Source organism: Haliotis asinina, chromosome 8 (assembly GCF_037392515.1).
Source record: "Haliotis asinina isolate JCU_RB_2024 chromosome 8, JCU_Hal_asi_v2, whole genome shotgun sequence".
Classification (NCBI taxonomy): Eukaryota; Metazoa; Mollusca; class Gastropoda; order Lepetellida; family Haliotidae; genus Haliotis; species Haliotis asinina.
Genome location: NC_090287.1, coordinates 52,016,805 through 52,044,357, shown reverse-complemented (window position 1 = coordinate 52,044,357; position 27,553 = coordinate 52,016,805). Strand labels below are relative to the sequence as shown.

At 39.1% G+C, this 27,553-nt stretch overlaps 1 protein-coding gene across 2 annotated transcripts in view; it reads right to left on the bottom strand.

Moving 5' to 3' along the window:
- The window catches only part of LOC137295113 (S-adenosylmethionine-dependent methyltransferase Rv2258c-like), a 36,819-nt gene that overhangs the window by 8,410 nt on the left and 856 nt on the right, over positions 1-27,553 (bottom strand). The window contains exons 2-5 of one of the 2 annotated variants that reach the window (XM_067826420.1): positions 14,894-15,084; positions 13,695-13,888; positions 12,823-12,945; positions 9,886-10,878 (exon numbers count right to left, since the gene is read on the bottom strand). In XM_067826420.1, coding sequence (XP_067682521.1) covers positions 10,316-10,878; positions 12,823-12,945; positions 13,695-13,888; positions 14,894-15,054 — 1,041 coding nt within the window. In that variant the 5' untranslated portion in view covers positions 15,055-15,084 and the 3' untranslated portion in view covers positions 9,886-10,315. Of the gene's footprint in view, positions 10,879-12,822; positions 12,946-13,694; positions 13,889-14,893; positions 15,085-27,553 lie in introns of those variants that run through there. The other variant, XM_067826421.1, reaches the window with a different exon arrangement.

Sequence of the window (27,553 nt, the reverse complement as noted above, 5' to 3'; positions counted from 1 at the left end):
GGATCTCATCATTATTGTGACTCGTAGACTCGTTTATGATGGTGAAATCATCTTTGACAACCATCTTTCTTGCAAAAAGGTGCACCTCATGTTGCCCAAAGTGATGCAAAGTCAGGCTGACGGAAGTTCTCCGGGATGCACGTAAATGTGCTTGCCGAGTAGTAAATTAAATTAAATACCAATCAAAACTATAAGAACTAATCTTTGAAAGCATGTAATTAAAAATGTAACTATCATTATGATATACAACCATAATACGTTGTATCCAAAGCAATTTTGCATTGTGCGATTAACAACAACACATGGTTGACAAGCAACCAAACGGAATTCCGCCAGTGGTTTGATATCATGGTGCTGTGTATGTCGCCACACGATATATTGACCTACACACTCATATACACTTTACGGGGTTTTTCATTATACTTTCACTACTCTTTCATCATTTCAGTTTTGGTTGTCGGTAATAAACTTAGCAACACTCACTGGTCAAAACATATCGCTTGTCATGACATATTTCATAAGGCTAAATGTCAAATGTTTCTCGGGCATCGGCGCGCCAAGTTTATTTCTGCGCGTAACAATTTTTTATTGCCAATAAAAAACCCATAATTTTGACTTGGCCGCGTCCCGAACATCAAATTGTCCATTATGAGACTGAGTGTATGTACGAACGAGAGAGAGAAAAAAAGAGTTCCTCCCTTTTTTCTCCTCGTCATTTGTGCCAAGATCGTTTAGATGAGGGTCAAACTGAGCTTTCAAACGACTTGTAGAAAAAACAATAAGGAACTGGTAGGTGTCATGAGTGGTGATGATAGGCCAGTCGCCCATGATCATGTTTAGATGATGTTTTAATCGATTGCATGCGATGGTAGCGTAGCGATCGACAAAGCAGGCGACACCGAAGTGTCCGACCTTGTCTAGCTATGTTCAGGTATGTTCGTATAACTTTTAGGTTAGAAGTTGTCTTAGCTTTCGATATAACCTGTCTTTTTTTCTTCCGGGTAGGTTAAGGAGTGTTGAGACAAATATGAACCACTAAAACATTACACATCAAAAACCTGATTCTGCTGAGTATATCAAATATCAATTACTTGACATATATCCCATATCTAGGCGTGGAAGAAATCTGCAAATTAATATCCTACTTTAAGTGTCTGTTCAACAAGGAATATAATGCATTGAAATTGCTGCATTTTTTGTTCTATCGAGGCGCATACAAATATTTTTTAGCTACTGCTAAAGCTTTATTGACATTATTCCTAGCACCTTTGAAGAACTGTCGATGAATTTCCAATTTTGAAGACGCCACTGTTTTGCAGCTGCACGGCATAACTGTTTCTGCTTGCTGGCGTCATCGCTATACTAGCCACAGTCAGCACGAGTGAGTGAGTGAGTGAGTTTAGTTTTACGTCGCACTTAGCAATATTCCAGCTATATGGCGACGGTCTGTAAATAATCGAGTCTGGACCAGACAATCCAGTGATCAACAACATGAGCATCGATCTGCGCAATGGGGAACCGATGACATGTGTCAACCAAGTCAGCTAGTCTGACCACCCGATCCCGTTAGTCGCCTCTTACGACAAGCATAGTCACCTTTCACAGTCAGCACGAAGGGCAACAGAGCTGGGTATGTTAACACATCAGTCTTAACATCAACTCGTCAAGAATAGGAGAGTGGCTATAGTAGTTGAGAAGATTCAATGTTATTAGAAAACTTCCGCTGCCTATAGTTCAAGCCTTCCTGTAGACAAATTCTTTTCTAACGTATTTAGGTTTAGTGACTTCTGAATATGTGAATGGTCAGATATCTCGTTGCCACTTACATCAACGACATCCAGATTATCACAACTATCCTTGGTTGTGCCTGAGTCTAGTGAATGACCAGGTCAGTGAGCTGGGTCAGACACATGCTGTAGAAGACTAAATAAACTGTTAAGGGCACTATATCTCCCCACACCTCTGTCAGCAATACTAACTATCAGCTCACGGGGAAGCTACCTTTGATTTATTTTTAAATGATATGTAATTAGATTACAATATTAAGTTCGAATGAATTACTGCAAAGTTGGCTTGAAACTGACACACTCTCACAGAATTACTACCATTTGTAAGCTGGGTACATTGAAAGTAACAGAAGGACGCTGATCCAATCAGAAAACGACATTTATGTGTGATGTAAGATAATGATGATGTACGAAAATACCGATGTTTTGCGAAATTACAAATTTGGTTTTGCTTGTCAGCAAAATCAAGCGATGGCTACAAAAGGATTTGTACCCGTGCTTCAAACAGTCGAAAATTAGCATTGCCGTACGCGTGTTTGGTGAGATAAATACGTTGTTCACTGTTCCCTCGGAGCCCATGGGTTGATGTACCCTCATTGTTTGCTTATGTTTCCCTCGCCCTTCGTGACCCCTGTCTGTATAAGGTACATATAATTGGTTACTCCAAATGAGCTTTAATATTGCTACTGCTATTACTGCTAAAATTAATAACATGACTCAATGTCTTTACCTTCTGTTTAGTTATCTCTTTATGGGAAGGGAGCGGTGCCGAAAACCAAAACTTCAAATACCTTATGACAAAGATTGTAGATTCCCTCTATTTTTGAAAGTACAGTCTCAAATGACTAGATGGTATTATTGCAAACACCTTGTACCAGAGATTAAAAGTATAAAACAAGGCATGAAAGTACCTATTATGATCATTGTCAGTACACTGGTTTGGGGTATGCATGAAAAACTCAAATTGTAAAATATCTTGATCATTTTATACCGATATTCACTCAAACATGTAGGCTTTGTACATTCAGAAATGGAACCTCTACCTGGCAATGTTCCTGCCCAATTCCAAATCGTTCGTATAAATTTAGACAATCCTTCTCCTACCTTTCATGGCCGTGAGAATAAACACGGAGATGTACAAAAAAATTCAAATGAAACTGAGTATTAAAACTCTGTCATCAACACCAAATATTCTTTTTCTTTTCATTGGACTCCATGGGCTGATGTACCTTGATGTCTGTTTATGGCATTTCGTTATATTGCAAGCGGTATGTGACTATCGTTACATTTTAACAGACACTTCCGGTGCATGATGCCAGATCTTCTGATTTATTTCACAAGGGAGTTTCAGAATGACTGTTCCCTCCATGGAGCAAAGTTCTCCACACCAACAACGGGTTTGTTGAGGTACCTATTGTGCTTACAGGAAACCCCACATATCCTTTGAAAGTCTGGGTCTCATGAAGGCGTGCCCAGACAGAGGGAACCAGGTGCTAATCCAAAAGGACTTTAATGAGCCAGGATGGCGAGTGTGTGCATTTGGACGTTTGAAAGGAAGGTGGCGTCGATTGCATGTTGATGTATAATCCGATCCAACAATTATTGCAACGTGCACTGTCTCGCACAATATGTGTGAGTCAAGACAGGAACAGTTTCTAGAGGAATGACGTCACCTTGTTGCTGATATGGCTTTTGAAGATTATGACAAAAGTCAAGGCGATAAGTGATTATCATCTGTAACCACCTTGCAACTGCAGGTCATTGAGTTTCTCATTGATCTCCTTGTTGACTTAATGCGCCCTTAAATGATTAAAACTTTGTCGTTTGACAATCTTGTAGTTGGAAAATGAAATCAATTCAAAATCACATACACTGAAATCGTGGAATAAACAGAATAACTTCCAAATGAAACATGAGAGTTTAACTCTGTAGAATAGATCCATGACAATCTAAAACGAACATTTTAACGAACATAAAGAGTGTCAATATAAGCGATTCCTCACTAAAGATATCTTGAAAACAATAATTAACTGAATGTCATTCCTTGCGTGAAAAGCAGGTAAAATTAAAAGTTCAAAAAGCTGCACCCGTCAGCAGATGAACTGTAGCTGTGAACTTGTACAGGTACACATATCATTCATTTCTGAATGTCACAGGTTATATAAGGTTTCACTAGCCTCCTGATAGGAAACGTTGCTGCCGTCACTGACCAGCGGACTGTAGGAGAATTGCAGCTATTGCTAGTGACTCTGTGGATCCACATTGGGTGTTGTTCCAACACGCGACTTGATCACGCTTCGCTCTCATATGACGCTCTTCGGACTCTAACCTCATTTTCTCCACTTCCATCTTTTCCATTTCAACATCAGGCTTGTGGTGTTCTAAAGACAAGAGCTTCTCCAAGAGATTCCATGACAGACGACAGAGCTATTTCTAGACCTGACTTCCGGGGTCTCTTCTTGTAGCCATTATGCTTCTTATCGAAATCCCGCATAACAAGTTGACTGTAGTGTTTGGCTGACAACATTTTCCTCAGATATGTTAGTATCACTTTCTGGTTCATCCTCACATTGATCTGGCGCAGTTTCCAATATATCTTCTGTTTATGTCATATTATGATTAGATAAATTAGCAATACACTGATGTTTACTTCATTTTCAGAGTAGTTGTCTTCAACAACTTGTCTCTGAAATTTCAGTGGTGATAGTATGGGACGAGAGCCAAGTATTCTGTCCAGTTCATCATAATATCCATATAAATGTCTTCCCTTTCCACTAGTTTTCATAGCTGTCTTGTATTGTCTATAACATATCTTAAAGGTATATATGTTTATTTTGCACTGTGCTGTACTTGACTCTTCATATACGACAGGTTTGCTGCTTTTGGATTACCAAGTTGTTCTTCTACGTTTCTCTCAACCCATAAGTTAAGCAAAGCATTAGTCCGATCATCTGTCCAACCCTGACGACGACTATCACGACCATTGTACTGAATGATTGCAAAAGCACTAGGTATGATAAGGGCCCTGGTTGGTCCACACCATTTCATGATATCCAAAGTTGTACAACATGATAACTGTAAAAAGGTCTAAACTACATGTTGAGGTTACATACAATTCCTTTTTATGTTTTAGTGCTGTTATTTTCTTATTTTAAGATCTCAAAGTTAACCTATTTTACAATATCTTATAAAAACCTATATTTTCTGAATCTTAGATTGATAAAAAGGAGTGAGTAAAAAGCATGACTCATCCCTATTTTTTAACCATACGTGAAGAGAGTAAATTAGAATGAATACCTAAACATTGTGGTGGGCCATGCTTTTGCTCTCATCCAAAAACCAAACAACACTCCCCCCACCAAAAAAAACAAAAACAAAACAAACAACAAAACAACAACAACAAACAAACAAACAAAAAAAAACCCCGAAACAAACCAAATAAAAAAAAACGCAAGAAAAAACAAAACAAAATAAAATAACCGTAAGCAAAGTTATATCTTTTAAAAAAATTACACAACTGCATCATGATTCATTGTTTATTTTGAATGTTTTTGTGCTCTATAATGAACTTATCAAACATCTATATTAAAATTATTAAAGAAGGGACTCCCAAGGCTGATTATATTGAGGTAAACGTGGGTAGATTTTACGAGAACCTGTTGATTTCAGCTGGAAGAAGACAGAAGATTTTCAAAATATGATCAGGCAGCATTTTAAAGGTGAGAATCTTTGTAATTATGTCAGAATTATTGTTCTATCATCTATTTATCAAACAGCTCTGAGTCACCTATCTGTGTCACTGTCACTGATCTGTCATTCAACAGGATGTTACCATGTACAAACATACACATTTTCCAAGAATGTACCTAGATGCTTTCTATGATATAGTAGATTAAACTCAACCAGAATGACTACGTCCAACTGTATGTTCAGTGTTTTTTTTGTGTTAGAATAAGAACATTGTATCAAGGTCTAGCAGATGATGAACACAAGGAGACGTCAAGCCACACATTGTTGTAAAGTGTATTACATAAGCTTAAATTCACCACCAATCACAGGAGGATGTGTTGCCCATGGGTTCCAGCACTGGCTTAACATTTTCTTATATTATCAGACATGAAGGTTCAAATCCTGGTATTTTTTTTCTTCCAAAGTTTGGTGATCCAGTCTACAAAGTTTAGCTTAACTTGTTCGCATCAAATCCAAATAGTATACTTTTCCAAGTTTGGTAATCAATGTGGCACTGTTCAAACAAACTTTATATACTTATATAAATCTTTTCTTAAGCCTGAAGACTCTGACCTTTCAACACTGTCTCGTTGCCTTTGTTCCAAAACAATAAAGAACATAGTGAAAGTGAGCATTTTTCAACATGTTAGTGTGATAATCTCTTTAAGTAAATATTTACACATTGCAGACAGCTGTTAATATGTGGTGTACTGATCAATCAAATAACTGATTCATGTATGTTTTGTGGGCCGCCATTGAATTACCAATAACCAGAACCGATTAAAGCAATCCCTAGGGATTTAAAAAAAAATGTGTTTACAGATCATTGACTATTGGTTTCAAAAGTCATATTGACTTCCTGTGTTGTATACGTGCTCTGACAGTTGTTTTTATCGTATAGCTATAATTGATTGAAAGGTATCCTCAATGATTGATTACGCTGTTGGTGGTCAGTTCACTTCCTAATATAACTATACTATTGACATATGTAGTACTAGAAAGATTAGAACGCAGTAATTTCATGAACATAATGATAATTTTTCTATAATTTCAAATATTTGGTTTCAGATATGACAAATGGTCTTGGATTGCTTTCAGGAGTGAACATAAAAATTAAAACTTGAGGTTGAAGGTAGGCATAATATAAATGAAAAGATAGGTTTCTAAATAATGTTTTATGTAATTTTATAATTTAATTTCACTGAATTTCTGAAAAACTGATCAATGGTGATTAAATCTGCATAAACATTCACAGCTAGACTAATGACATTTGAAAAAAGTAATGGTACCCTGAATAGTTTATCGGGATTTTTTTTAAAACAAAATTTTCTATTGATATAAAGTCATCCGTTTTTCAGTTGGAAGATCTTGGACTGCCCAAGAGTGGTATTGCGATAGGTTTTCTGAAGATCATAAACAAGTACTTTACCAGCGTGCTAAAGGTAAACTTCATACACCCTGCAAATGCAACAAATTCATTCCAAAAAAAATACTAACATGGTTAAAACTCATTTACATTGACAAAGAAATTTAACTGTTTTATCTGGGTAGATTATAATTTAAGAAAGTGATTGAATAAACTGAGTAAACACAATTTCCTGAGTAATAGTTTTAAAGTTTTTGAACACATTGTACAACATCCATAATTCAGTTATGGCATATCATCCTCATTATATGCTGGTGATATAATAAATACCCAAATGTCTATTGATTTTGTGATTCTGCTCTTCCGACACAAACCTTGTCCAAATAACATATAGCTTTGTTTCTTGTTTCAGATTCAAGATGAAGTTACAAACCTGTGATTGCTATAAAACATGTTTTTCATCATGAATACCCGCTGTAAAGTGATGTTATTTGTATGTGAATAAAATGATACTTGTAAATCAGTCACTAATATTACAAACGTCTTGTTATTTCCCACAAAAACTCACAAACCCATTTTGGACCCCTCTGTAGTGAGATTACGCCTCAGATCATATAAGAAATAGCACTTATATGCAAAGCTACCTTGTCTATAAACAAATAACACGTGTTTAGTCAATTCTGTTAGTGGGCCAAAAGGCACCCTTAGCGTACCTTGTCCTTTGACCAAACGACAGAGACCAGACTTATGTCTAGACGTTGTCTTAAAAAATCATTGACGCAATATCCTGTTACAATAAATAACATAAAGAATATAGGCAAATACAGCTTGCTGGCGTATGTAATTTTGCCATGCATTCATATGACAAAAATACTCACATATGTAAAAATGCACATAAGAAAATATACTACCGCTGACTAGGTGCAAATTTGGATACAGTGCCGATTTGCTCACGTATGCATTTGCTTTTATATGCACATTTTGCTCACGTGTGTATTTTTCAACACCTGCGTAAGTAAAACTACACACGTGAGTAGATTTGTGCATGTGAACAGGGCATAATTCGATCCCTTTGCTTTTTTCATTAGTTAGTCCTGAAAACTTACGTTGGTTCAAAGGCATTTAGAAGTTGGAGGAATCAAACTAAAAGTGCTTTATGGTTCAACTTCTTTATTATACAAGGTCACAACGTTTCGAGACAGATTCTAGTCTCTTCAGATGAAGTGAAAACGGAAGATAATTGTCATGGCGGTACGCAATCACATCAGGATAATTAAACACGTTTCATCTTGCTATTGGCTATTAAAAGTAATGTGATGATTTGAAGGATCCAGGGACAAATTCATGTATTTATGTAATGTCTACTGAAAATATGAATGTATTAAACAAGTTGGATTATGGGCATTTCAGTTTTCACAACAGCTGTTCAGGTTTGTACAACTCTAAACGAAATAGTTTACCCCCTGAAATGTAGACGAATTCTGCATAGACCCTCATATCTATAGCTACTATTAAGTCACGGAGACGCGCTGCTCTGATTGGTTGAAATGTCTTTTGCGGCTGAGAATTGTGTACTGTTGTCAAAAAGGTCGATTTAAGGTAATTAAAGATCGAATTGAGCAGTTTTAATGACGGGGTTTCATTTATAACGATGTCAATTAGTGATTTATGCATTTGCACCCCCTGGAGTATATGTGATCTTTAAGGAATTATGTAAATACCCAGGAATTACTTTACTTCGTACATCTGACTATCCATACAAATTGCATCGCAGGCTCGAGTCCTTTCAGTATTTGATCCGAATTATTTATCGTTGTCCTGTAGGCTGCAGTCATGTCGTCTTGACGTCTAGTATCACTACCATGAAGGCATCAAATTAAGGAAAGAAAAACAGCATGTGTAATGCAAATCTACAAACGCAAGCCCTGCAGGTGACATACGTGACGTCACGGGAGTTTAGTTTCACGCAATAACCAAGCAATATCATGTCGTGGGACACCAGGGCTTCACACACTGCACCCACGTGGGGAATGGAACCTGGATATTACGTGGAGTTATAAGAGCGATATGAGTATGAAGATGAACTAATTTAAGGCTTAGTTAAGTGTAGGATTATGTTCACTCTTGTATTACAAAGGGATTCACAATGTTTTGTTCTGTTTGTTTTATGCCAACATTCAGCAATATTCTCGCTATATGGCCGCAGTCTATAAATAATCGAGTCAGGACGAGATATCCTGTCATAGAGAGCATGGGTACCAGTCTACGCACTTGGGTTACAATGGAATAAAGGTGAGTACGTGATGCTTTGTGTGAAAATAACTTCCTTGTGAAAAAGAAATAAGTGGAAGTGTTACGTTCCCTTATGTACAGGATTGCTCTCTCTTGGGAACATTGCCAAAAGGAGTACATGTACTACAATTACGAGTTTGTGAGATGTTGCATGTGAAAAACTTCCTTTACTAGTTAAAAGGGGATACGTGGAAGACTTACACTGGAATTTCCTTTACATACCCCTACATGATGGATTACATTTTGTTGGGGGTATCATGAAAAGATTACAAAGATTAGTGTGTGGTGTGTTTAACTAACCGCATAATTTCATTCACTGAGTGGTATCTGTGTACTCACAATCAGCAATAAGCGCTATGTGGAGGTGGTCAGCAAATAATCAAGTCTGGACAATGCTGTAACAGTGAGCATGGGCAATGATGTACGCACTTGGGATACAATGGTTTAATATAAAGGCGAGCATGTAGGGTGTAAATATCCTAGAAAAAGGGGATTAGTGACAGAGTTAAATTTCCTCAAGTAACCTTAGATGCTGACAGCTATTTTCCCCAGCTGATTTTTTGTCTAACTGCATATGTTTATGTGAGCTACAGAGTCAGTTGAAAAGATACAACAAAGAAACAGTCATAACAAAAAAGACACCTCATATAGAATATGGCGAAAAACCACAATGTACATGACCCATAGAACAGTTTAAAATGGAAATGTACATGAAAGAAGGGATTCTTTATTAAACTCATCAGTTGTACATCATAAAAAGCATCGTAAACAACATCCTTTCAACACGGTCTATGAGGCTCTAAAGTGCTTTTAAAAACAAAACTTAGAATCAGATACTGTTGGTGCAACAATATAGTAAGAAAATAGTGCAGCATTAGTATGATTGGGAAGTTGGTCCCCAGTAACTCCAGGCAAAAGGAGGAAAATAGTGAAACAGGTTTCTTGATGACGCCTAAACTAAAACTGACGACGCCTAAACATGCGTAGAAGCAAAGCGACATTCCGATATCCTTATTACATCCTGATATAAAATATAGCACTGACACATCTGGAAACTTTGTTTGTTTAAATAGGTCAAAACACCATAAATGAACGCCAAAGAGTCCATAACATAAAAAACACCACCCATCTTGTAGCAAAGCTACTTTTGACAGACAAAGTGAATCTCCTTCTTATCAGTGCGACTTACAGACTCGTTTATGATGGTGAAACCAGCTTTAGCAACCATCTCTCTTGCCAAAGGTGCACCCCATGTAGCCCCAAGTGCTGCAGCGTCAGGCTGGCGGAAGCTCTCAGGGATGCACAAAAATGTGCTTCCCGAGTAGTAGAACATAGATGAAGCATCTGCAATGTTGCCAGCAATTCCTCCCTCTATTCCTATGTCAATCATGCTGAAAATACCCCCTGGTTTCAGACATTGGTAGATCTGGTTTAAAGCTTGTTGTGGATACGTTAAGTCGTGAATAACATCGCGAGTTAGTATCCAGTCAAAACTCTCGTTGTATTTTTCAGATATGTTTTCAATATTGTCAGTGCTATAAGTGATATTCTGAATTCCACGGCTATTTGCATTTGCTCTGGCTTCTTCCAGTGGCTCGTTTGCTACGTCCGAACCAAGGAAGGTGCTGTTCTTGAATCGAGAGGCTAATGTGTTCACCAGGACACCTGTTGCGCAGCCAAATTCCGCAACTTTGATCCCAGATTCTGTAAGTGAAATGAGATAACGTCACACGTCATTTAGAGAGTTATCTGTACCCTTTCCATACCGTCCAGTGGAAAATGAATGAACTGATATAAATCTTTGACAAGCAACCAAACGAAACTTTATCAATAGTTCGATACCTCAGTATCCTGCACGTGGGCACACGATATATTAATCAAGGCGCTCAAAGATACGAGGGGATGTCAATACGTTTTGAGCCTTGCATAGAAAAACACAAAATATTGGTATGAACCACATTTATTTTTCAACATAGTCCCCTTGTGAGTCAAGACACTTGTTCCATCTTTTCTGCCAGTCGCTGCTGCCATCTCTGTAGAAGGTCATCAAATCAAGCCTCAGTAGCAGCAATAAGCTCATTATCATCCTGAAATCTACGACCACGCAAATGTTTCTTGAGATTTGGGAAAATCACTTGGTGCCAGGTCTGGAGAGTAGGGGGGATTTCGTACCCGCTTTCCTGGACAGCAGCGGCTGCAACGCGAGAGGTGTGTGCCGGAGTATTGTCTTGATGTAGAAGAATACCACGTCTGATCTTGCCCCGGCGCTTCTCCTTGATTGACTGTCGCACATGCCTCAACAAGTTAGGGTAATATTCCCCATTCATTGTTCTTGCATTTGGTAAGTAATCTATGTGGATGGCGCCTTCCAGAAGACTGTCGCCATTACCTTCTGCACTGATCTGGAGGCTTTGAACTTTTTGGTCCTGGGGGAAGTGACATGTTTCCATTCCATGGATTCTTGTTTGTTCTCAGGATCATAGTGGTGGATCCAGGTTTCATCACAGGTTACTAGCCTAAAGTGAAAATCTTCTGGATTCTTGTTGTATCTGGTTAGCATGGAGTTGCTTATGGTGACCCTTGTTTGCTTTATTTCATCTGTAAGCATTTTTGGCACCCATCTTGCGCACACCTTAGACATGACGAGATGTTCATGAAGAATTGTCTCGATGGATCCGTGTGAAATGCCTGTGGTCTCCTCTAACTCGTGGAGTGTGATTCGACGATTTTCCACACAAGTCTATGCACTCTGTCAACGTTTTCCTGACTAGTGCTTGTTGTTGGGCGACCTGGACGGGGGTCATCTTCAAGACTCTGTCTACCATGCATAAATTCATTGACCCATCGTTTGATGGTAGCAGATGAAGGGGAAGACTTCCCATAAACTGCTGAAAGCCTTTCTTCAATGTTCTTCGCCGAGTTTCCTTCAAGAACTAAAACCTTAATTACTGCTCTATAGTCAATTTTATTCATTTTCACTGCCGTGAGTGGAGTCTCTCTCTCATTGTGGGCTGTTCAATAACTTCTCAGTGTAGGATATGCACTCTGTGAACGTTTTCCTGACTAGTGCTTGTTGTTGGGCGACCTGGACGGGGGTCATCTTCAAGACTCTGTCTACCATGCTTAAATTCACTGACCCATCGTTTGATGGTAGCAGATGAAGGGGAAGACTTCCCATAAACTGTTGAAAGCCTTTCTTCAATGTTCTTCGCCGAGTTTCCTTCAAAAGTGAGTGGGGTCTCTTTCTGTCAATGTGAGCAATTCAATAACTTCTGAGAGTAGGATACCAAAACTTATATATCACATCAGCTATACCCCAAGGTTCAATGTTGTACCATTGGCTGTGACACCTGGGTCTGAAAAATGGTCAAGGCTCAAAACTTATTGACATCCCCTCGTATCATACAGCTTTTAATGGTCATTATACCTTCACTACTGTTTCACAAGTTCCCCTTTCGTTTTCCGAAATCACAGAGACATGAATTGAACATTGTATGGGGATAAGGTTTCCAAATTGTGTAAAAAAACATCTGCAAAACATAGCACTTGTGCATGGCAAATGTTAAATTATTGTGTAATTGTGATCTCAAACGGTTGTGGCGAAGGACTCGTTTCTGGTAGTTTAATTATTCTATTCCGTTTACCTACCTAACCTTTGGGCAATATTAGGAATGGCAGGCAGGATGTCCGTATCCACCATATCTTTCTTGATTGTCACCAAAATTTCCTTGAGTACGTCAAACGTCTCAGGGTTTTCGCTGTAGACTATTCCTGTACACAGGATATTGTAATAGGCCATTAGAAAAACAAATGAGGATACACTTTCTCATATTGCTCATGCGCGCAAACACAGAAAGCTTAAAGTCTGTATGGTTTGCGCAGATCTGTAAATTAAAAGCGATAAAATGACTTCTGTAAGCCTGTGAAATACAAGCATATTTCATCACAGGAATTAGACTATATTTTGAGGATATTATTCTGAATCCTCGTCATAACGTAAGTCCGCATTTACGTTTTATTCATGATCTACCAAAACAGATGAAGTTGGGAGTAATAGGGAAAAATTACATGATGTATCTGGACCCCTACAAATGTTGAAATCTTGTTATTGTCATCCGTCTTGTGAATCAGTGTTACTTTCTGCCACTCTGAATCTTTATCTCTAGACTGGACCCAAATCGCCTAATGTTGATCTTGCTAACAGATTGGAATTTTGAAAAGATTTTAAATTTAAACAGTGATTACGAACATGCAGAAATAACGTTAATGATGGACATGCAATGACTATTTTGCCTTATCGTTCAATATGACAAGATGGAGTGCGGTATCAACAGTGATAATTATATGATTAAGTTGAAAAATATTTACACGATGATAATTATGTCATTTAATATGTAGAGGTCCCCCGTTGTTTCATGATAACAGTCTTATTACTCATATCTAGAAATGGACATACACACAATTTTCTAAGCATCCTACAGATGAAATTAGTTTGACATGTAAATATCCTATGATCTTACCGCCAGGGTTCCGTTGCTGAGCACAGGCTTTAACATTATTATATCTCATACCCAACTGTGGCAGAAGTCTGGAAAATATTGACACTGCCACTAGTGTTTGTTTGTGATCTTCTGGAACATGGAACTTAGTGGACGTGTCGTCCACGTTGATGACTTCTCCGACAGCCAGGGAACCCAGGATCTCACGGACATACCTTTGGAAGAAAACGTGTGTCATTAGAACATTCATTTGGTGCAGTGATGCTACTCATGATACATAGTATTGTAATAGTAGAAAGTCGAAATTCGGAACAGTACCTTTCCCATGACCTATATGAACATGTTCTGATATGGCTCCTAAGGTATTGGTAACATTGTGAGTAAAACTATAACAGGAACAGAATATTTTTTTGTTTTGTTTTTGAGACAGGTCCAGTCTATCAATGTGTCTATTAATGTTCTTTGCCACCCATTCTTCAGTACATGTGCAAAACAGAAAATGATTGAGATGGGTTCAGTCTCTATCGATGTGCCTGCCTGTCAGTGTTCTTGTTAGTTTGTCACCGCGTCTTCAAGGCATGTGTCGGTGTTATTCAGAGTGACAATGTAGTAACTGCAGTGATTTGCTGCTTGTCATGTCTTTGTGTACAGAATATTTTTTGACATTGTATTTGTACGGCCACTATACTTTTTCTGCGATTCTAATTACTTTGTATGTAATTCCTTTGTATAAAGATTATATAACCTTACTTATGTTTAGAACTTAGAACTTAACCATTTATCTAACACTAAATGTCTGGAGAATGCTTTCAGCCAATGAATAATGTCGTTCTTTTCTAATGTCAGAAACACTAAATGAATTAACGGTGACCACTAAGTCATGGCGCAGTTTTATTAAATTTGCTTTTGCACATGTTTACGTTTATCTCACTACAAGTAATTCATTAATTACTTTCTTTTAACACCATATCTCAATTTCCTACATTTAATACATGGCTGGTTACATGTTAGCAGGGAAGGGAATATTTTTTCGTTATCAGCCCTGTGAGCTTCCTGTCTTTGTGAAGGCGTTTCATACACTGCTGACAGGTTTCTAGATAACCAATCGTTTCCACATCTTGACATGTACATATTCATATGACTATAATACTACTGTATTCTCAAGTACCACCACTGGTGTTTTGAGTAATAAATTGAATTGAATTGAATTTCCACAATACCTTTCTCGAAGGTTTAGTTTGTCAGCTACTTCTTGTGATGTAAGAGGCTCTTTGGCTTCCATCAGCGCGTCCACTACTCCCAGGTCCCGTGCTAGAGACAGGCAGAGCATGACACCACTGCCGCCAAAATGGTTCATCATCTTCTGTGTGTAGTCCGACATCTTCTCGAACAGAAGTTGTGTTGAATCTGACTGATAGATGAAACTGCCATATGAGGAAAATGTATTATCGCCAGGGGCTGAAGAGATGGTATAAATCCATCTAGGGTCAATCAATACAGGTGGCCAAAGTACTGTAATTCCCCCTGGTCCCTAGAATGACTGGTCCCTAGAATGGTGATCTATCTTCAGTTGTTGGCGATCCTAAGTCTTTCATATATTCTATTGTCCTAATCTGAAATCCTGTTTTGGAGGTATATGCTAGTTCTATTTCTTGTTACTGTGATGTGACGCTGTTTTCTGGGCCATAGCAATCTACACAAATCTTGGTACGTCATGATGTAAAGATCTGTTACACTTTCCATGCCCCCCTTTACACAGGACGGGACCTCTCTGCAATCTCTCTGCGTTCTAAAAGCGACCAGGCCGCACAGCGGTTGCTAAACCTATGTTTCAGTGTACTTGCTCTGGCGTCCCTTGTGCCTTCCTTGTACGACTTAAGCTGCCAATTTATTTGACATTTTATTGGCGTTCTTTGAGCGTGCTAGGCGTCCTCTCTGCCTCTAGGCGTCTGCCTTCTCGCCGTCCGTTGTGCCTTCCTTGTACTTTCAGTGGCGTTCACTCTGCCTTCTCTCAGCGTTCTCTAGCGACTGTTAGGCAACCGGCATACTCTAGGAATATAAGTACCTGTCCACGACAGCTTATGATAAGTTTCATAAGAGCAGCCTAACAAAAATTAAAAAATCATCCTAGTACTGCCTCAGTAAGCATGGACAATGGACTGCGTTTGCAAATTGGTTGCAAGGTCAATCAGCATTGTTTTTCAACCAGGTAGCCATTGCCATCGTAGAAGGATAAACAGTCGCAGTAGAAGGAGACTGTGAATCCCGTTGGTCAGTCAATGCTTGATGTAACACAGACGGTTGCAGCTCGGGGACTACAACCAACTAATGCAAGAACTGCTTCTAGAAAATAAAAGACCATTCTACAATCATCTGAAAATGAACCTAGCCCTTTTTGACGAACTCCTCCAACGGGTTAGCAGGGAATCGCCGAACAAAACTCGAACTGGTTCCATGCAACTGGGGACAAATGCCCAAGCCTCTAGTGCCAGTATCGTGCGTCACGAAGCACGATCACCACTTACGTATTTCAACGTATTTCAACGGGGTATGCGTGATTTGAACTGATTGGTTTTTCAGATAACATGTCTCTGTAAAAGTATATGTAAGAAGGGTGTCTTTAAAGGCCACATGCAACGTAAAACGCAACTTTGCAGATTCTGGCACCTTTCGGTATTCACTTACCGAAACAAATCATAAAAAATGCCAATTCAACCTATAAAGTTAAAAAAAAACGCGATGAAAAAAAGCCCCCGAAATCGGAGTTCAAACGTTTCACTAAATTCCCCCCAGCGCTGGGGGAAAAACTGGTTTCTACAGCTGTGCTGCGCTGTGTCCATGACACATGCTCAGTAACTAGCTTCGCGGAGCTTGAAACAGTATTCATGCCCAGCGCCTGAGGTCGTGAGCAGTAGTCTAATCTTGGTTGTGTACACAAACAAGTAAATAATCTACTCGTTACGTAAACAAAACTTGTTGATTGTGGTAAGCAGTCTCTGTCACAGAGAAAGCTCAGTGTCTGGTTTATCCACACCTATATGTCTGTCTACCTGTCTGCTAAAGACAACATGCAGTACACAGCTTCAATCGTTGACCATGTGCAATTTGAACTTAACACCTATCAGACTATACGACATAAAGAAAATAAGTTGATTTATGGCTCGTGCACCCGAGTCCCGTCTCTGCCACATTATGTAATTAGGCACGTGTGATACACATGACATGTTTTTGTGTCTGTGGGTTGCAAACAAACTACATTCGTTTTTTCCGGATGACTGGATCTGACGGAAACTGGTGCAAACTCTTGTCAGTTCCAAGTCCTGCTTTGTACTTGGACGAATGACAGATTCCAGCCACGCAGTAGTTTACCATCTCTACTGACATGATTTTTGATTGGATCGAGCGCAAATTCAGAGAACATGTATTTTCAAAACCCAACATTTCTATATACATTCTTCATGGATAACTACTTCTTTTAGTGTATATGATTTTGTTTGACAACAGTATATGAATCCATACTGAAACGACGCATCAAGTACATAAAAAGAAGTTGTTATCCATAAAGAATCTTACTTTCTTGTGACTCGCTATACTTCTAAAATGATCATCAAACAGATCATCTTTCTGTACACACAATGTACCCTCAGCATATCAGCAAATGAAGCAGCCAATCAGAAGCCGTTGTTACACTTGAGTGCAGATCCACCCTCTACGACTGGGTTCGGTCTCCCGAGGGCTTCGTTTCGGGGGAAGTAAGCCCAAGTACAAAATATTGCACTTTTGAATGGCGATTGTACGCTTATAATTTTGTTTATTTGTTTTTTTTAAAAAGCAGCAATGTATATGTCATGAATGCGTGATAAATGTGTTTTAATCATTTTGATTTTTTTCTTGCATGTGACCTTTAAACACTTTATTTAAAACCAGATTCTTTGTAATGACGTCAATGATAACTTTAGTTACATCTTTGAACATTCTTACATAAATAAATGAAACTTGCTAGGCCAAATGTGTTAAGATCAGAACAACTGACTGAATTATGTTTTAAAATATTGGGACTAAAACAGTTTTGTAGTAAAGCCAGTTGCCGCGGGGATGGGACGTGTCAAGGAGTTGTCCCAACACTGAGATGCATACCTGGCAATCAAACGAAAATAGATATGATAAAACAATCAAACATAGCAATAAGTTATTGCTTGTATTGTCACTTGTAATGCGTGAAGTGGAATATTGTAACTGTTTACTGGCTAGTGCATCAAAGCCTCGGATAGCTAAGCAATAGAGAATGCAGACCCTCACCGCTCCATGCTGACTCGCTCTGGAAAATATGAACACATTACTCCTAAACTGTACACATAGGCTTGCAGTCGAGTTCCTGTTCCAGCTTAAACCCTAATGTCTTGCTTTCCATTTCCTCACTGCAGTTGCACCTTCTTATCTATCCCGCGAAGATCCGGGTTAGAAAATTGATCTTCACTAACCCATGCTTGTCGAAAGAGGTGACTAAGAGTGGTCAGGTTCGCTGACTTGGTTCACACACGTCATCAGTTCAGAATTCCGTATATCGATGTTCATGCTGTTGATCACTGGATTGTCTGGTCCATGCTTGTGGTTTCAACAATAGAGGCAATGGAGGACCAATAGTCGTAGACTATGTTGTGACTATGAAACATTTAGATCCAATCTAAATACGCACATGTTCAAGATAGCGTTTCAACTGTAGCTCTTTCACTTCATGTCATTATATTTTGTGCGCTTTTAGCATACCTAGGCATTGATATATGCACAAATATGACACTAGCTTCTATTCAACTGAGTACTTAAAGATCAACTCAAAATAATGATACCTCATAAATAGTCACATAAGCCAGTAAAATAAACAATGACTGTGTGCCAGCTTGAGTAATACAATATGTTTTAAGCAGTAAATAAATTCCACAAAACGTATTGAAATAGTCATACGAAACCTTCATTGTACGATCCCAACTATATCAAGAGTGTATGTTTATTAGCTCAGTGTCATTTTTAGATATGCGAACACTTGAGTGACTAACACTAAGAGAGTGAGGTAAAAGTCACGATCTGCCCTATCTTGTCTACCTCACGCTCCCTGAATCGCATAAATGTTCCATACCCTCAAGTCCTTCGTACAATGGTAAACATTTTTTCAATAACTATTACACACACACACACACACACACACATACACATGTGTGTGTGTGTATGATCATTAGTTAATATCAAAATGATCAATATTCAGTGACAAGGCATTTAGTCACACGACTCTATGCTGTTTTCTGAAGAGAATTAAAGAATTCTTCACTAGAACCAGGAAGCAGCCTACGAGATTTAAATATATTAGTGCTCGTCAATCATCCACTTAATGACATTCCTACGAAATTCTCACAGTGTACGGTTTTTCGTTATTATTAAATGCGTCATTTCACAATGAAGTCAGACTTTAATCCAAAGCTTTTTGGAAGGGAAGATATAGAATCGTCAACATGAATTAAAATAGATGACACCCAATTGTTACGACGATATATATATATATATATATATATATATATATATATATAACTTGTTACGACGAAATTTGATACGACCCGCGTGCTTGTTAAAACAGCGGATTAGTTCAGTAACCATAACCTCACGGCAATCCGGGAACAAACTGGAATCCCGCTGGACTGTGTGACATCAATAAAACATTTTTTGGGGAAAAAACAACAGAACAGCATCACATTAGCGCATGCCCTGACTCGTTGTACACGTGAATTGAATGATACGACACTTTCTTTAAGACCAACGAGAGAAAGCATCCTTGAAAAGATACGACGGTGGTTTCTGTTGTCTTCTGTTTCTGAATGGTTTAGAACGTCCACCTGCTCCTGGGATGAATGATATTGGTTCCAGTGTTGTGCAAACGTCGCACAAAACATGGGAGTACATCGGACGACAATTTACCGACTGACTGAAAGCAAAAATCAAACGAATTCTGTAAGAGATCTACCTAGAGATGGAAGACTGCGAGTGACGTGGCGCAGACAAGACCGGTAACGCCACATCCTTTCTCAACCATTTCCTACCAACTTCTCGGCAAAGGTCTTAGAAGGGGTATAACTGCACAACCCTAAACTAACGAAATCTTAAGACCTGTTATCGTTCCGTTCTTTAGACCTCGACCACACCTGCAGGTTCAACACGATAATGTCCGCGCCAGCACCGCAATTATCACAGGATAATTCCTGGTCAATCAGCACATCCAGACAATGGTTTGGAGACCTCTAAGTCCTGATTTAAACCCCGTGGAAAATCTCTGGGACGAGCTGGACCGACGCCTTTGTCAAAGACCACTTCCTCCACAAAATCGAGGTCAATTTGAGAACGCAGTGTTGAATTCCCCATGCTTTCATTCGATTTCAGTGCTGAGGAAGACACTAACGGCGGCAAACGAACACATCACTACCAGCCTTTACTCTTCTCATTCATTTCAGATAGGGGCAGGAACCACAGCAGCGATACAAGGAATTCCAGCAGATTCAGGAATTTGGTCGCTGGAGATCTAATGACTACCGGGCGTATATCCGTATTCCTCAGCTAAATACATGAATCTAATTGTAGTAATTATGGGTTGCAGGATCGTGGTAGGTGATTGGTTCCAGTTACATGGCGAGGTTACAACACCTCGGGCCACAGTGAAGTAGCCTGGGCCTCGCTGGTGGTGGGGGTGGCGGTGGTGGTGGGGGTGGGGAGATAGTCATCTGGTCGGCCAGGGCGGGCCTCAGGTGGTCAGACATGTGCAGCAGGTTGGATGGTCTCATAAAGGCCAGGGGCTCATGCAGGTTTCTTTTGATTCACCTCAGAGCCATGCAACAACCTGTGTGAGGTCCCCGCCAAAGTCCTGTATGACGATATGTATCAGGATTTGCTTTACATTCGCCTGCGCTGCCCAGCTGCTATGATCGTCTGGTCAGCGGAGCTAAGATATCCGCGCTCTTGAGCTGAAAAGGCAGCCCTACATAGTAATTAAGACCTCGGCAGCGTTCTATCCCCTGCTCCCCTACGAACTCGCTGTGGATGGCTGGACCGCGTGCGGGCCTGTTGGCATGGTGCCGACGGGACTAAACTGCAAATTGGCTTTAAAAGGGGGATACTTGGCTTCTGCTTTTGTAGTGGTAGCCCAAACCTTCCTGCCGGTCTCCGCGGGAGGTAGCACAAAATTTTCTAATGCCTTATCAGCCTGCTTTTCCTGCCTGCTATCTCTGCGGGAGGAAGTACAAAAGTTTTTAATGCCTTACCCACCTGCTTTTTCTGCCTGCTGTCTTCATGGGAGGAAGTATACGCCTATGCTAAAATATTTATCTGGTCCCGTCGGCGCCATTCACACATCTGTGTTGTGTAGGCTTTCATTGGGGTTACATACAGTGCTTTGGGCATATTCATCAGTTTTTCATATTATCTTAAGATCAAGGTCTGCATATAATGAGAGCCAAGGCAACATCTAAGGAAACAGTTGAGAAATATTTTGATGTATTTGACAAGACAAATATCACCTGAAAGATCGGCCACAATCCACCTACGAAATTGACGAAAAGGATACTGTTGAAAACCATACTCCACTCCTTCCTTCTGATCGCGGGCAGAAGTACCTTCTGCAGTTACGATGGGGAACGCCTCAACCACTACTGTCATTGGCTGTGGAAATGCTCTTGGTACGACACTACCTCCCTTCTTTATTTTCAAGGGACAACGTATGCGTGATGAGCTGTTGACAGGTTGTACTGCGGGCACAGCCGGAACACTCAGCGAATAAGGATGCTCTACTTCAGAGAGTTTCCAAATACTTGAGAAACACTTAATCAAATATGCATTGTCAGCTTCTCCAGACAACCCTAACTTGATCCTCTTTCGTGAGAGAAATATTGTCATTTTTTGTGCTTCCTGCACACACTTTTCACGTTCTTTAGCCTATGGATGTCGGATGCTTTGGGCCTTTTGAAAGAATCTTCAATGATATGAGACACACGTTTATGCGACAGCATGCCACGTGGGATAGACCTGCAAGGCCTACACATCTGCCCTTACACCAGTGAACTTGCAATCTTCTTTTAGAGGGAGTTGAAATTTACCTATTTGATTGGAATACTGTAAACTGTAAACACATCAAACATTCCTCCAGCAACAGTTTTCACGTCTAACTCCGCCACTGGCAAGAATAGCTCTAATGACAGAAGTCCTTCAGCTAACCAGGTACCATCAGGGAATGTTGAAAGATGCACTGCATTCTTGTAGAAAGCTGATGATGTCCTGACAGGAAATTCAAATCAACCGAAACGCCCAAGGTTCTCAGCTCTATGGTATCAGGAATAGTCTGGCAGAAAATGTTTCAGGACGACGTTTGGTAATTTTACTTTAAAACTATACGTGCTCAACAATCGAGCAAGCAGAGAGTGATGATGACAGCGTGTTATCTCAGGCCCTTGATTTTAATTACCTGCGCTGCAAATGTAAACGGATGCAACCAGTTGAACTTAGAGATGTACTCGTCCTTCGTTTCATCACTGGGTTCACCTCAGGTCTACACACCAGTGCGTGCAGTTCTGTGGCATTCGGAATTCTGGTGCCCATGCCACGATGAACTAGGAGAGTAGAGACTTAAATTCAGGTTCTCATAACAGTTGTAAATGCGTGGAATTTATCATTTCTTCTCTTGGGCTTTGTTTTGGGGCGATACGGAAGAGGAAATTTCTGCATTATCCCTACAATATTACGCGTGTTACTGTACTGCGAGTGTTTTCTTACAACTGGTGTACCATACTATTACGCATCGCTGAAAATAGACGGCCAACGAAAGGGTCGAAAACATACGACGTCACGTCCGGAAAGACAGTGAGGTTGCTTCCACTGCGATGGCGGGTTAAACACACACGACATTCACGAAAATGTAACAGTTTAAGCAGTAAAGGTGTCTGGTCTGAAGGTAGGCTGAACGATATATTGTATGTAGTTTCTGCTCACGAAGTGGTTTGCCCTTACCCAATCGAAAACCCATTAGGCCATGATACATTCTGAAGGCGTACAGTACTGTGCAGTACCGTATATTTGAGGAATATCACTTTTTTTTCAAATGGGCAGTGTCCGCAGATGCCTGTCACGCAATATCCAGAATATCAAAATTATTTCAAACGTGTGTCTTTAAAACCATGCCTTAAATGTTTCGGGAATTTCTATAAAGAGATGGGATCTAAATTGAATTATAGTACTGTACTCTTTGTGGATCGGAAAGAACGGGAGAGGAATTGTGACTTACTGGAATATTGAACGGAATGAAATAAAATAATTTTTGTATTTCTTATTTAGAGAACATTGTTTTGATTTTTTGTTACAACATAATTATATTTTACATGGATCGGAGGTACATTGTTGTATTTTAGGAGTAATAAAGTAATTAAAACTGTCATTATAATTATTCACTGGAAACGATAGCAAGGTGTGTTTTAATAATCTTGCGTCCTTCAGTAAACATAGAAAAGTAATGAAGTACATAATAACCTAATCAATTGTAAATAATTATACTTAGTTGACTGACATAACAGATTCACGTGGTTTTCAATTTCAAACGGAACTAGCATTCAAACATAGTTACTTGGCTCCTGCTTTAAGATATCTTTGAATTGTTTAAAAATAATATGTTTACTAATAGGATTATTCTGAAAGTGATCATAACTAGTATTATATCTTATGAAAAGGTCATTTCAACATCCCGAGAAAATGAAAATACAAATGTACTTTTTGGTCACGCCCTGTTCAGGCATTTTTCAGTCTTGGAACAGAATAAGTTACAACTTCACTCTTGACCAGTCATGTAACTGGAATGAATATTAAAACATATTTAGCCCAGATCTGGTATAATACTTCTTAAATATCATCCGCTTTTCCGGAGGTGAGTTGTTTCAATGCTGAGCCAAAGTAATGTTCTATGAAGATGTTGGTTTGCGGGTAAAATGTTCAAGGTTTGTTGATTGTTATTTCGAAAATGACCTTCACATACAACTGCGCACTGGTTTGCAGGAGGAGAAAGCTTTAGGGCATTTTCAAGAGTGTTTCCTAAACTTTTGTTGTGACCTTTACCACATTTTGAAAAAAGACAAAATGTTATGGTTTGTGAACTTCTTCATTGTTTTCATAACGTTTCTGGACAGGGAATCTGATGGCTGCAGGACGTACGGGTACATACATATATGCCAACAGTTCATGAAGTCCAGTATTGTGGAAGTTTGTAAATTAGGATTCAACAACAAATTACACATAGAAAAATACATTAGAAAGGATGATCAAACAACTAGATTTCCATATACTCAGTCTCTGAGTCATTTCAGGATGGTATAGAGTTAAATTTTGCTGCAGATTAGCTTCTGAATATTTGTTTCTGGGTGTGTCCAGATACATTCAGGGAAATACTGTATACAAGCTCAATCACCTCTTCCAGATTCCCAAAATAAGATCAAATAGCTTATATTGCTGTGATTCATTTGTTTACATTAATATAGTACAGACAAATAAAAGTGCATGAAGTAGTAGACTGGGAATATCTTTTCTGCTTTGTTAATCAAAAGGTAGAAACACGTTTTAACATTATTGATTGAACTAAATCTGAACATCCTATAAAGAAATAAAGGCACCATGTGCAGCGTTGACAATCTAATTATAGATACCGAAACGATCTACGACTACAAGTGGTTGTGTTCGCGTTTTTTGTAAAATTACGATGGGAATTTTTGAGGATTAAAAACATTATTCAGTTACTCTTTCCCTGCTAGTTGGTATCTTAGGCGGACATGAATTGTCAGATAGATTATTTGGTTCGAGAGACAATTAGCTTCCCACTCTAATGCAGCAGCTGGCCGGGACGATTTGCATCGGGCATGTAACTCAATTTCACTTGCCAATTACAATATGTCAGTAACATTCACAAACGACGAATACCAAAGTACCACAAGCAAATTCATCAACACCGTCCTCAAACACGACCGTTTCGCAGGCGGTGACGCCATTATGATTAAATTCAGTGGTTGTCCCTTCTAACGTCAAAAGGTGGGCGGGGCTTATCGGAGCCTGGCCACTACCAAAGTACCACAAGCAAATTCATCAACACCGTCCTCAAACACGCCCGTTTCGCAGGCGGTGACGCCATTATGATTAAAGTCAGTGGTTGTCCCCTCTAACGTCAAAAGGTGAGCGGGGCTTATCGGAGCCTGACCACTACATCCAAACCAGGTAGATTCTTTTAAGACAAACACTGTGCTAGGGGATAACACAGAAACACAATACAAATGTATAACGGCATCTCCTACCTTTACAGGCTCATCTCAGAGAAACGTATCACAGAAAACTTCACCTGCTTGGCCTTCTAACGTGAGCAGCAGACAACCATTTCTATGAACTTGTGAAGGGGAGACAACTCTAACTGCCAGTTCGTCACGCAACAAATGTCATTGATGATCGGACATAAAAAACAAATCTACATAACTTATTTTTTAAAAGATTTAATTATTTAGTTTATAACCTAAATTAAAAACACACACAACGTATTGACATTTGAAATTGTCTATTGTTTACTCAGTAACATTTGCCATTAACAGATATACATATGTTAAACAAAAGTTTCTTCATGTTTTTATGTTCTCATTGTATCACCACAATGTCATGGGTGATAGGTGTGGTCTCACTTTACACAAGTGACTTTAGTCGAACATTGTCTGTTAACCCAGCTGAAAATGGGTACCAGGTGGGATAAGTCATGTGACTGTAATTTTCTAGTACGTAACAGGCTGCTTGGGTTATACGGAGTAATAATGTGCTCTGGTGTGATTGTTTATACTATGGCATACCTAATGTGGACTTCGGTGCTATATAAATGGACACATTGTGAGTGTATTAGACTCTTTTGTATATGTACCTCTTCTACAAAAGCCTCTCGCTAATAGCACACAACCTATACGTTTTATACAACATCATTAAAATATAAGTCATAAGATACTCAAATATTCCTAAGGCTGTTGCTTTTTTTAAAAAAAATAACAACACCTTTTCGTATAATATTACGTAACATATATGTAGCAGTGGCCAGTGCCCTTATCTAGACAAGATTGACATTTTTACACATATTATTTTGTGAGTATTGAGAAAGTGTAATCCCAAATATAACCTATTAGCATATTTATGATTCAGACATATGTTATCAATGAATACAAAAAAGAATTGTCGCTAAGATGACATAATTCCCCGACACAAATCATTAAATCAACCTTACAATGTAATGAAAGTGAAGGTCGCAGTTTAAGAAAACGTTATCTGTGTATCTGGGTCTGTAGTTGTTCAAACACACAAATACTTTTAAGACTTACTTTGACCTGGAGATGAATGCCATGGTGAATGAAATATGCAAAAATAGCGATAAAGAGAAAGCTTGAAAGTCTATGAAGAAATTCCAGTGGACCGTTCTTGAGATATCTTGCTGACAAGCTTAACATACCGAAACCTTCAAAGTGTTGCTGTGACCTTGAAAATAACGTGAAGGTCACCAAAATCAACTGGACCCTGGGCCTTTCCTATCCTAGATAAATCTAGGTGTCAAATATGAAGAAAGCCAGTGAATAGTTCTTGAGGCGGCACTCTGACAAGCTTAACATACTGCTTATAATGTTAAAATCTTCAAAGTGTTGTCACGACCATGCAAATTAAGTGAAGATCACCAAATTCGACTGGGCACTTTGCCTTCTCTTGCTGAAGCTTTGCGTTAAATATAAAGAAAATCCAGTGAACCGTTCTTGAGACATCATCCTGACAATCTTAACATGGAGGTTAACAAGCTGAAACCTTCGAAGTGTCACCGTGACCTTGAAAATGAACTGAAGGTCACCAAAATCGACAGGGCCATGCGCCTTCCCAAGATAAAGCCTGGTGTTGAATATTAATGTCACAGTTATGTCACAACACCCATCACAAATGAATAATTTTGTCCTTAACAGCTTGCCATACAGTTGCGCTGGCTGCCAGTGGGTACATCCTGGACTCTGGCACATGCTGCTCCTGCAGTGTGTGCACTGAGGTGTTGTAAAAGCTGCATGTGCAATGTGCTCGGCACACACCATGCTGGCAGTGGCAGCTCGCAACTACGTCTTGTAATTTCACTAATTACAGGTATGCAAGTTTGTTTGACTTGTTTAGTTTAAAACAATTTCTTTTTGTCGTGTATTGGAATAATTGTATTTAATGACAGGTTAGAAACCATTATTTCTTCATAATTACTTATATCTAATAATGGTGCAGTAATAAGTTCATAACTGCTTCTGTATCGCATGGAAATGTCGCAATAGTTGTAATTTATCAGTAATGGGTGACACACCATGCTGGTAGTGGCAGCGCGCCACTGCGTCTTGTAATTTCCCTAATTGCAGGTTTATAGCACATCTTTTGATAAGTGGCGTTTATTAAGATCATTGAACACCAGCCCAGTGGTCCTGTTTTAACAAACCTGCGACATTAAGAAAAATAGAAAAACAATTTGTAAAATAGCAATAGCTATTTGTGGACAGTCATTTTCAAGGTTGGAGAGCAACGTCTAGTGGATGAATGGATGAGTAGATGAAACTGTAAACAAAAGTAAAGTGACTCTTAAATCCAGCCACCACCAGTAACATCAGTTGATTGTGCCCTTAATGTAGGCAAGAACTGTAAATTAATAATAGCAATTACACGAATCAGTAAAGCCGATGACAATAAATTATATTCCGTATCAGTTTCAGGTATCTATTTTCCATGAGCTGCTATATTAAGCTGCTACGGATATCGCCAAAGGAGCAGGTTTGGTCAAAAAG